General features: G+C 38.9%; 1 protein-coding gene across 1 annotated transcript; it reads right to left on the minus strand.

The window, feature by feature from the left end:
• Positions 1-4,526: 4,526 nt before the first annotated feature.
• On the minus strand, positions 4,527-5,668 carry LHCA4 (light-harvesting chlorophyll-protein complex I subunit A4). Its single transcript, XM_047321057.2, has 3 exons — positions 5,416-5,668; positions 4,902-5,317; positions 4,527-4,811 (listed from the first exon to the last, which is right to left on the minus strand). The coding sequence occupies exons 1-3, from the start codon at positions 5,619-5,621 to the stop codon at positions 4,675-4,677; spliced, it is 759 nt and encodes a 252-aa protein (XP_047177013.1). The 5' UTR covers positions 5,622-5,668; the 3' UTR covers positions 4,527-4,674.
• Positions 5,669-12,541: the final 6,873 nt, after the last annotated feature.

The following is a 12,541-nucleotide window of genomic DNA, read 5'->3' on the forward strand; positions in this document are numbered from 1 at the left end:
TTCATAAAAATTCTTTTATTGTTAGTATAAAGCGATTAAATGCAATAAGGACAAAAGGATTTACACTTCAAGTTTACATAATGCTTCTTGTTCTTGATCAATTAATCAATTTTCACCATGTAAAATAAAGTTACAAGTTAGATGATGAGTATTTTGGATCTTAATCACTCTTAGCTAAAACAATTTAAAGATTATTTGAAATTCAACCACTTCAAATTAATAACTGAGAATTATTTGAAATGCAATCTTTCTTGACTAAACAATTTAGAGTATTATTTGGAATTCAGTCACTCCTTAAATAGAATATTCTTTAAATAATAGTTACTTTTACTCAAACAACTAAGGTGTGTAAAAAAAGGTATGATATAAAAAGTGTTTGGCAAAGAAAGAAATAACAAATTTTGACATACACAATTATTTAACTCATTTAGGTTGTTATTGAATACAATTGTTCTTACAGAAAGAGTAAAATGGAAAATTTATATTCACAGGAAGAGAAAAATAAAACATGAAGGATTTTTGGGCAAGGCCTGAGATTACAGTGGGACATGAAGGATTTAGAGAGGAAGAAGAATGAATACATGTGGAATTTTAACTGGCACAAATATTAACAGTACTTATACCACATGTCTAAAAATGCAAACTCAATGGAGGTCTGTTCTCCTGCATGCTGCATCAACACCGCCATCAAATATAATTTCCAAGACTTTTTTCATCAACCATATGAGAGGAAAACAAGATACTTTCGGAACACATTTCCAGAATACATTTTTTTCTTAAATACACTTCCGATTATATAATTTATAAGATATTTTTAGATAATTGAAATATATATTTTAAAATATAATTCTTTTTAAATACATTTCGATTTTGTAATTCCGAACGAATCTCTAGATCTGAAATAATTTCCAGAAATTATATTTTAAAATATAATTATTTTAAATGTATTTTAAAATATATAATCTGAAAAGTATTTCCTAATTTAAAAATGTATTTCAGATTATACGTTTTAGAATTTAATTTTTGAATGTATTACGAATTACATATTACAAAATGCGTTTTCAATTTGAAAATATTTTTCAGATTATCTAATCCATAATATATTTAAAAGAATAGTTGCAGGAGTAACTTTTACAATTTTATTATAATTTTAATGAGATAATTTGGTGATTATGGGATTTATGTGGGTGCAGGAAGAGAAAAGGGAAGTGCAAGAAAAAAGGCCCGTTACTCTATGGCCATAGCCCTAACATAGCCCAAGGCCCATTAACATCGATTCATTAAAAAGGGTCCACCCCCAAGTAACCTGTGGTTCAAAAGGGTCAGTCTGTGAAAACAAAAATCTCAATAAATTAAATTTTTAAAAAATTTGAAGTCCATATGTTTTTTAAGTTCATTGTCTAATTTCAAATGAAACTCTTGTAATATATCTTCACTATTATAAATTTTAAATACGTAGTAATTTAACAAAAAGAACAAGTCCGTTTAGTTTATGGATTACATATATTGGGCAAAAATTAAATAAAATTAAAAGGATCCGTAAATATTAGATCTTTGTCTTCCACGGATTCCGATTAAATGAACCAGTCTATTGTCTCACATTCATGTAGTTAGCTCTGGTTACAAATAAAAATATCGACCTAATTTATTAGGGGTAAATTAGAAATAAAATAATTAAGATTTAAATTTTTGATAAATTATTGGATTTCTATTTTGTCCCTTTTATAATATTGTTTAATCCTTTTGTCCCTAAAATATTTCATTTTTGTGTTTTTCCAAAAAAAGTGATTTAGATTGTGTTTTAAACAGTGAAATGAAGTGTTTGGTATCCTTTAGGGAAAAATAAAATAAATAAATAGTTATTAGGAACACAAAATTTCAAATGATTAATTAGAAACTACTTAATAAAAATCCGATAATCTATTAGAATTAAAAGCATGTTTAACATAACAATTAATATTTTATTGAAAATCAAGAACATCGATTTGTTTGACATGAATTGAAAGTAATAAATAAAAATAAAATTTAACTGGAAAGGTGAGACTTATACCTTCTGAAGTGAAGTTATCCTAAAAATTTAGTAAATAAATTTAATAACTTTTTTCCTCGCACATCTCAGTCTTAAAGCTTCAAATAATTGATGTTTCCAACTTTTATGAAATATCAACCTTTTATTCCTAGTTTAGCTCCAAATAAGTTACATCAATATTAATACATTTTTTTAACATTAACTTTTGAACTACCGCAATTAATCACTCACCTACAAAATGGTCATTAAAAATTATTCCGTTTGTAGGTAAAATTGTTTTATAATGTAGACACTTTTTTAGACAACTTTTTGTTTTTGCAGGAGAGGAATTATGTTTTCATAAGGTGAAAGTTTTTAAATATGTTTTTTTTATATTGAGGATAAATATTTTTAAGAGTTTTGTTTCTCTTAAATTTTCTATATTACAAAACTCTAATCTTAATTATTTATCAAAGTCAACTTAAAAGATTAAATTCATAGAAATTGATTTAAAATAATAAATTAAAAAATTATGATTGAAAATTGAAAAGAACTTTTATTAGAATTGGATACATGAATCACATTATAATAAAATTTTGTACAACATATCATGTTATTTACATATTCAAGGTATACTCAGTTTAATTCTTTAGAATTATATATATATATATATATATATATATATATATATATATATATATATATATATATATATATATATATATATATATATATATATATATATATATGTGTGTTAAATTGTTAATTCCTTAATTCATTTAACATATCATTTGTATTAAAATCATATGTTTAAGAATAACTAGAAGAATTGACATCATTCCTAGTATGACTCCTTTTGGTTGCTCTATTTTATATACATATTGAAGTTTATTTTTCAATACTCATAAACATTCAAATTACATTATACTTCCATATCATGATAGTGAAACTAAGAAAGAGCATATGAACAACATAGATATATTGCATAGAAAAATTACATACAGTGAGTTCATTACGTTCAATTTCAATGAAAGATTAAATTAGCTACTCCTAATCATCTAAAACATACATGTTTGATGAAATTTGGTGAAGAATAACGTCTTAATGTCTTGAAGTAGCCTCTGTCCAATTCTTGGAATGATTTTCGTACTTTCTCTGTTTTCTTTCTTTCTCGACTTAATAACCATTATAGAAATATATAATTCCCTCAACGAGCAGGTATGCATTCGCTGAGCAAAAACTCAATTGATGTTTTATTAACTGATCTCACTTGTTGAGTGAGTCATTCTGCTCATTGAGGGAGTGACCTTCCTTTTAACTAAGCAAGTCATGACTGACTCAACAAGAAAATGTTGACAAATATTCAATAATTTATCAAGTTTTTGTATAGTTAGCTAATACTAACTTTCCTAATAACTATTACATTTTTCTATGAGGAAAAAACCTAATTAATGAATAATTACAATTTTGAGAATCTTAATAAACATGAATAACAAGTATTTTTCACACTTATAAATTATTCATACCAAACTTATCATCAACATGTATAAGAGTGTATTAGTTTGAACTCGGTTAGATTTGATCCAATTATATATAAAACTCAACATAATTTTTTGAATTAATTGTATCAAAGTAATTTACTAGATAATCCAATTGAATGAATACTCTTAAAACCATGTAGTTATGAAAGTAACAGTATACAAATTATATATCTCTAAAGATGTTTTTACATCTTCTCGATTAAATTATACATCAGATTAGACACGAATATAAAAAACATGAAATGACAAGAATATGATAGCCTATCACGATAAATCAATTACCTCTATAAAAAGAAGAAATTAAGATGAAATTTGAGGTCACTAGTAGTAAAGTGTTGATCACTAAGATGGATAAACCAAAAGTTGATTTCCCAAAATTATTTGTAAAAATATATGGTCACCAAGAATTGTTAATTTTAGAAATTAGTCTATGGGATACTTACCCAGTACCAAAGTAGCATCTAGAAGTAGTTTCTAGGAAGAGGGTGTTTTAGAAGAATTAATACAAAAAACTTGTTAAGAGATGAGTATAAGAAAAGAAAATGAGAGATACAAAAATCAATTTTCGAAAATAGGTGGGAGAATATTCACCAGACTCATGATTGTTTTTCAGATTTGGCTTAGGCCTTGAGCTTGGAGAATTTCTCCATAGCTAGAAGATCCCCATCGGTTCAAATTAGAATTTTTCATTTTGCGGGGATTGATATTTAGTTTTAGCCACCAGATGTGTTAACAAACTATATCTATTCTACAAGACTTGTAGGGCTAGAAATTGGCCACAAATATATTTCAGAAGTGTGAACAGACTTGTATATCATGCTATAGAGTTCTTATATTCGATGTAGTGATCCAAGTTATAAATTAAAATTCTGTAAAATCCGGAATTCAATTTGACATACTTGGGAAATACTGTATTCGAATTTTGATTTTGTTCTTAAAAAATATGATGCTTAATTACTGATTAACTGGCTTGGATCTAAACCACAATATAAAACCATCTCAGTTCCTCTGTACATGAAAATAGAAGGATCATTACAATCATGCCCAAATCTGTCTCAAAATTCACCCATTCAGGATTACACGAGAGGGACACAGGCTTTTAGCATCATGTAATTGGATACAAACTTAGTAGCCACGAATTGTGTTGATGATGGTGTTGTGCCATGGGTCAGAGAGATGCTGCAAGAGGTTCTCAAACGGTCCTTTCCCTGTCACGTTGTGTTGAACTATGAATCCCAAGAATGCCAACATAGCCAATCTCCCTACACAGATTACAACCAAACAAGGTTAGCTACAGAGTTGTACAAAAAGAATGAACAGATAAATAGATTAAGAGAGAACAGAGCATGTACCGTTGGCAAGTTCCTTCTCCTTGGCCTCCAAAGTAGGTGCAAAGTTCAAGGGGTTGAACACACTACCAGGGTATCCACACTCGTGTGCGGGCAAGCTGTATTGCTTGAAGATGGGATCTTGGTTGACACTGCCAGGGTTCTTGATGTCTTGCCATCTTCTGATCTCCACATAATGGAACAGGATGAACTCAATCACAAAGAGGGTGGAAGATGAAGCAAAGTACTCTGCTTTCCCTGCATCATACCATTGAGGGGCATTGATGATTCCAAGTTTGGTGAAAACCTCAGGAAGCAACATTCCTGCAACACCCAACATGGCCCAGCGTCCATTCACAAGCTCAGCTTGAACATACCACCTCAAGTTCTCTGGGTCCTCAGCAAGCCCCAGAGGGTCAAACCCGTTGTCACCGGGAAGACTATCAGTATCACAAAAACACCAGTTAATAATTATGAATCCCTTTTCATCGGAAAAAAGAACAATAGATACATAAAACTATACATCATCAGTTCTTACCTGCCATTAAGGTAAGCTGGGGAGGCCAAGCCTGGTAACCACTCTCCTTTCTTGGCTTCAACCTTGAAAGAAGCAGAAGGAGGACACCCCATTGGCCTCATACTCACTTCCCGGTTCAGTTTACCGGAAGACCCGGTTAGAAACCTAGATTTTGAGGCACATGGCCGGAAAATGGCGGCGGAGGCTTGGGTGGTGACGGTGGCCATGTTGATGACAGTGGAAGAGAGATGGGAAAATATGGTTGTTTTGTTTTGTGCATGGCTTAGTCTTATTTCATATGTATTACTTTCCTTTCGGAGTCATTCCTGTGGCTCACATGTTCTATTGGCGTTCCTCCGTTGATTTGTGCGATTTTTTTGATCGCACGGTTCAGGAGCGTTTCTGGCTTATCCCTTTATCAAGTGATATATCCACAAATCCATTTCTTCGCTGTTGTTGGCTAGGAGAAGATTCTGTGGGGTCGACGAGTGACACGTGGCATGATGGATGAGAGGGTTGAAATATCACCTTAACCCAACCATTGATAGACACCTGGCTCTATGGCTTGCCATTAGGGTGGATTCTAGCTAAGATATATCCAGGTCAATGGTTTACTTCGGTGAAGGAAGAATCCTATTCCTACCAACATATTTCTAATACATGTTTTAAAATAACTTTTTAAGTAATTAAAAGTTTCATTACCAAAAGATATATAATTAAAAACTATAAGTGGGTAGGTTTCACGTTTAGTTTCGATGAATTTGTATTATATTTCATAAGTTCTAGAAAACAAATCAATATACTAAAGAGGAAGAACAGTAAAAGTTGAATTATTTATATGAACATTGAAGAATTCAAAGTTCATTCACCCAAATGCAACATATCCAAATTTTGTTGTACAGGAGGTTTGGGATAAGTAACTTGGATAATACATTAAAAATATATTAATAGAAAATAAAATTTAATTAAAAAGGCTAATTTTTTTAATATTCAATAAATTAAAAAAATTAATAAGAACTCTATGAAAAAATATTTTAAGTTTATAAATAACTTAAAACTTAATTAGATCTATATTTTTTTCTCATTTTATACACTAATTATTAAATTTGCCGAGTAACGAGGTATCATCCCTCACTTTTTATTGTTCAAACACCTAGTTGATATGCTTTTTTGTTACAACTTACAATCATGGATTATTTTTAGACAGTTCCCATTTGAAAGTGTATAATAGAGACACCACGTTCCAGAGAGCGGCGCCGATATCGATCTAATCGTCAGCGTTTCTTCAATCTTTTTTATTCTTCTGATAGTATTGCTAGACAGCTTGCATAAACATTCACTGTACATTATTCTACTCGATCATTCATCCTTCCACTCGGGTGAGTAACAACTATGTACTATACATACCGGGCGGTCTAGAGAATAGCGCCGACACCCACCTAACCGGACAGTTGCACAAGATCGGGCGATAGGTGAACTGAGTCATTAAGACTAGGATTAAGGTAAATAGTGATTATGGCCATTGGGCTAGAATTGGGCCGTGATTAACTTTTCACTAATCCTAACCCAATTCCGAAAACCATAAATACAGGTTAGAGGTAAGTGGTAGATAGGTTGCATTTACTGCACATTTATTACTATTCCATTGAATCGTCAAACGGTTCCTGTACTGACTTTGGCATCAGAGGATCTTTGACAGGTTCCCTCCCGGACGGAAGAGTGTGACAACGGAGCTTTGAGGAAGACCGGACGACAAGAAGACAAATTGTGAAGGAGTTTGGTGACTCAGCCCCAATAACCGAAACATTTTGACGCCCATCGTGGGGTCGAGTTACTTGCAAAACCCAATGGTGACCACGAGAAACATGAGTGTGGACGACCCAATCGAGATGATCTGAATGCTACAGCAGAAGATGGAGGAGATGTAGCAGCGTCATGAGGCGGAACTCATAGCCGCCAGGGTTGAATGTTCAGCACGTATTGCCCGAGAGGGGGCAGGTGAGAAGGGGGAAGGAGAGCAGGCTAAGGAACGCGACAAGGCCGCAATGGAAGATCAAGCCGAACACAGCAGCGAGTTGGTCACCCTGAAACAGGGAAAGGAAGAAACTTTGAGAGCGTTCATGGATCACTACCAGAAGACCGTCCGACGGGTGAAGGGCTTGAGCCTAGAACTCGCCTTGCAGTACATCCTACCCGCCCTTAAGCCCGAACCATTTAAGGATAGTGTAGGATGGAGGAGATGAAGCTATCGTACTAGAAGGAGAATCAGGAGAGCAAAGGAAAGAAAACCATCGATGGGAAATCGGGCGGTCAGGCTGGGAAGTCTGAAGGGTTTAAGTAAAGAGAACCACCATGGGGACCGCGATTCCAACAATACACCCCCTTGAATGCCCCTCGGGCGAAAATTTTCCAGGAAGCTTTAAGTGCGGAGTTGATTCCAGAGCCAAAGAGACGACCCACTCCGCTGGGGGCGGACGGTAATAAACACTGCTTGTACCATAAAAACATGGGCCACACCATGGAGGAGTGCGTGACCTGAAGGATAAAATAGAAGAGTTAATCCGTGGGGGGCAACTGAAGAAGGATGTGCGGATCTACCGACCACGTGTACCTGTGGATCGACCGAGTCCACGACGAACCAGCCCCAGGAGGCTAGAGAGACAAGAAAGGTCTAGAAATGATCGAACTGATCGCCCACAATCGGAGAGACGGCGAAGTAGAAGCTGCAGCAGAAGCCACAACCGTCCCCTGCAGGCACATATCAACACAATATCTAGTGGTTTCGCCGGAGGAGGATCTTCTTCATCCTCCCGCAAACGTCATGTGCGAGCCCTCCGATCCGTCCACGCGGTGGTTAAGCCCCGATGGACAATGTCGTCCATTACATTTTCTGACGAAGATTTTCATGCATTTGACCCTGATCAAGATGATCTGATGGTGATAACGACAGAGATTGCCCGCTATAGTGTGAGTAAGGTGTTGATTGACCAGGAAAGCTCTGTGAACATCCTCTACTGGAAAATCTTCCAGCATATGGATATTTCGGACAACCTCATCGTCCCACACAACGAGCAGATTGTCAGATTCGCGGGCGAAAGAGTGGACACTAGGGGATATGTTGATTTACGTACTCGACTAGGCACCGGTCGGGATACCAACGAGAAGAAGGTTAGATACTTGTTGGTGGAAGCCAACACTTCCTACAACGTACTCCTAGGTCGACCGTGCTTGAATGCTTTCGAGGCTACGTGTCAATCTCCCACCTCAGGATGAAGTATCCCTCTAACAAAGGGACAATCTGCACTGTCAGAGCAGATCAAAAGACGGCTAGGGAATGCTATGCGGCAGGCCTGAAGCTTCATACCCGCACGGTGAGGAGGAGGCCGAGTGGATCTGAGGTGGCTATGGCAAGCCTTGACCCACGAAAAAACATTGAAGATCGGTTGGAGCCCCTCGGGGAGGCGTAGCCGGTCTTGATAGGAAAATATGCTTCCTAGACCACCGCTATGGCTCATGGGCTGGAGCCTGAATTGGAGAAGGAGATTCGTTTCGTTCTCTTGGAAGAATCGAGACCTATTTGCTTAGACGGCCGCTGATATGTCGGGGATCCATGCCTCGGTCATGTCCCGTAAATTGGCGTTGTTCAAGGAGGCGCGGCCGGTAGCGCAGAAGAAGCGGCGGATGGGAGAGGAGAAGAGGAGAGTAGTGGAAGAGGAGGTGACGAAGTTGAAGGTGACCGACTTTGTTAGGGAGGTGACATACACCACTTGGCTCGCCAATGTGGTCATGGTGAAGAAGGCCAGCGAAAAATTGCGTATGTGCACCGACTACATTGACCTAAACAAAGCCTGCCCCAAAGATTCTCATCCCTTGCCGAGCATAGACGCGATGGTGGACGGAGCCTCCGGCCACCGGATGTTAAGCTTCCTGGATGCTTACTCTGGATACAACCAAATATCCATGTAGGAACCCGATCGGGAGAAGACGGCGTTCATCACTAACAAGGCGAACTTTTGTTACGAAGTTATGCCTTTCGGCTTGAAGAATGTCAGGGCCACCTATAAGCGTTTGATGGATAGGATCTTCGTTGGGCAGATCGGTCGGTGTATGGATGTCTATGTCAACGATACGGTCGTCCACTCACCGGACGGGCATCATCATGTGAAAGACTTGGAGGAAGTGCTCAGGCAAGTGAGAAGGTACGAGTTGCGGCTCAACCTCGCGAAGTGCATTTTTGGGGTAGTCACGGGGAGGTTCCTTGGGTTCATGCTCACGGCTAGAGGCATTGAGGCCAACCCCGATAAATGTTCGGCTGTGTTGGAGATGTAGAGCCCGGCCACCATCAAAGAGGTCCAGAGGTTGGTCGGTCGGCCAGCTCACGGCACTATCTCGATTCATCCCTAAGCTGGCAGAGAGGGTACGATCGGTGCTGAGGAAGATGAATAAGGGGTCCAACTTAGTATGGGATGCGGAATGCGAACAAGCGTTCCAAGATGTCAAGGCCATCTTGATGAATCCACTAGTGATGAACCGCACGATGCTAGGGAAAGATTTGTAGATCTTTCTGGGTGTCTCTGAGTCAGCAATTAGCGTTGTGCTGTTGCAGGAGAAACCCAAGCCTAGGCTCGTGTACTCATAAGTCGGACACTCCAGGAGGTCGAAACACGATATCAACAAGTAGAAAAGGTCGCCCTAGCCTTGCTGAATGCTTCCGGAAGACTTCGGCCGTACTTCCACAGTTATCAAGTCGTCGTCCTGTCGGATTTCCCCATTTCTAAAATATTGAGGAAGCCCGACTTGGCGGGACGAATGGTGGGATGAGCGGTCGAGCTATCTGAATTCGGCTTACGTTATGAGCCGAGAGGATAAATTAAGGGCCAACACTTGACCGATTTTGTAGCAGAGTTGCCCCTAGAGGTCAATGATGAGTGGAATTTGTACGCCGACGGCGCGTCAGGACGGTCTACGAGCGGGGCAGGTGTGGTTTTAGAGGGCCCCAACGGCTTCCTGTTAGAGCATTCGTTAATTTTCAAGTTCAAAGCCTCCAGCAATCAGGCCAAGTACGAAGCCCTAATGGTCGGCTTAGAACTGGCAAGGGATATGGGGGCCTGGAAGGTGGTGTACCGGACGGATTCTCAGTTGGTTGTAGGACATATGAACGGAGAGTTCCAGGTAGGGATGGCAAAAAAATCCACGCCCGCGGATATCCGCGGATAAAATTCGCGACGGATAGTTGATACCCGCAGATATTTACTACCTGCAACCCACTTATAAACGGGTCAGGTGCGGGTATTATACTATCCGTACCCGCGGATACCCGCTACCCGCAAAAAATAAAAATAAAAATTCAATTTATATTTTATTAAGTTAAATTTAATTAAAATTAACATTAATTTATATTTTACAAGATTAAATTTAATTAAAATAGAATTTAAATTTAAATTTAATTTAATTTATATTATATTTTATATATTTTTTGTAATTCTATTTAAATTTTATTTTAATAATTTATTAAAATATATTTTTTTAAATATTTGCTGGTATCCGCGGATATCCACGGGTATCCGTGCGGGTAGCGGGTCGGGTAGTAGGTGAAATTTTTTTTTTGTTGGGTCGGGTTGCGGGTAGGCACTATCCGTGCCCGACCCGACCCGTTGCCATCCCTAGTTCCAGGTGAAGGAAGAACACCTCCTCCGGTATTTCCACAAAGCAACTAAGCTGACCAAACTATTCGATAAGGTCGACATCCGGCACATCCCCCGAGAGGACAACACCCGGGCGGATATGTTGTCTAAGCTAAGTACGGGAAGAGAGAAAGGGCAATTAACGACCATCATCCGCCAAGTCCTGCTCCAACCGTTAGTGGAATGGTTGGCGGTATTAAGAGATGATGTCGGGGATTGACGAACGGAGATTCGAGCATTAATGGCCCGGCAGGACGCAGGGCAGCTAGTGGAACCAGCCAACGCCAAGAAGATTGTCCACTATCTTATGGTGGGAGACGACCTGTATCGAAGGGGTTCTCAAATCCTCTCCTTAAATGCCTCGGGATGAAAGAAGCGCAATATGTTATGATCGAGCTCCATAATGGAATCTGCGGATTCCATATCGGTCATCGATCTCTAGAGGCTCGGGTACTGCAGGCTGGATACTATTAGCCAACCATGGAGGAAGACACTAAGGTCTTTGCTCAAAGGTGTCTCAACTGCCAGGCTCATGGCAATAGCACACACGCCCTACCGCACACCTTGCACACTATGACATCGCCCTAGCCGTTCGCTCAATGGGGAATGAACATAGCCGGCCCTTTCCCCATAGGTCGAGCGTAGAAGAAGTTCTTACTGGTGGCAATTGATTACTTCACCAAATGGGTGGAGGCCGAACCCTTTGAGACCATCATAGCGTCGCAGGTACAAAAGTTCTGCTGGAGGCTGGTGTGCCAATTTAGCCTCCCACATACAATTGTTACAGACAACGGACGACAGTTTGTTGATAAAAAACTGGTAGAGTTTTACAAGGGTCTAGGAGTCAAACACGTCACCAGTTCGGTGGAGCATCCCCAGACGAATGGTCAGGTGTAGGCCGTGAACAAGACGATCGTAGCCAACTGAAGAAGCGGCTAGGGGAGAAGAAGCGAGCATGGGTGGATGAGCTCCTAGAAGTGTTATGGGCTACCGGTGTACTCCGCATGGAACGACCGGAGAAACGCCCTTCAACTTGACATACGGTACAAACACCATGTTGTCGGTCGAGTTGGGAGAACCCTCTCTACGGCGCCAGATAGAGGACCTTCAGTTGAATGATGAATGGTTAAGGGTAGAGCTTGACTCACTGGAGGAGAGATGGGAACAGGCGGCTTTAAGGGCTGAAGCGTGCAAGCGAATGGTGGAGAGAAGATAGAACTCCAAGGTCCGACCGAGGAACTTCCAAGATGGTGATTTGGTGTGGAGAAAGACTGGAGAAGCACGACGGACGACCGCTCATGGCAAGCTCGCAGCCAAATGGGAAGGACCTTTCCAAATTTCAGAAGCCTTGGGAAACGGGGCCTACAGACTATTGTACCAGACGGATGCCCCATTTCAAACACTTGGAATGTCACTCACCTAAAGTTTTATTTTAGTTAATAATCATTTCTGATTGTATCTTT

The sequence above is a fragment of the Vigna umbellata genome, chromosome 2, assembly GCF_029865625.1.
Source record: "Vigna umbellata cultivar VRB3 chromosome 2, Vumbellata_1.0, whole genome shotgun sequence".
Taxonomy (NCBI): domain Eukaryota; kingdom Viridiplantae; phylum Streptophyta; class Magnoliopsida; order Fabales; family Fabaceae; genus Vigna; species Vigna umbellata.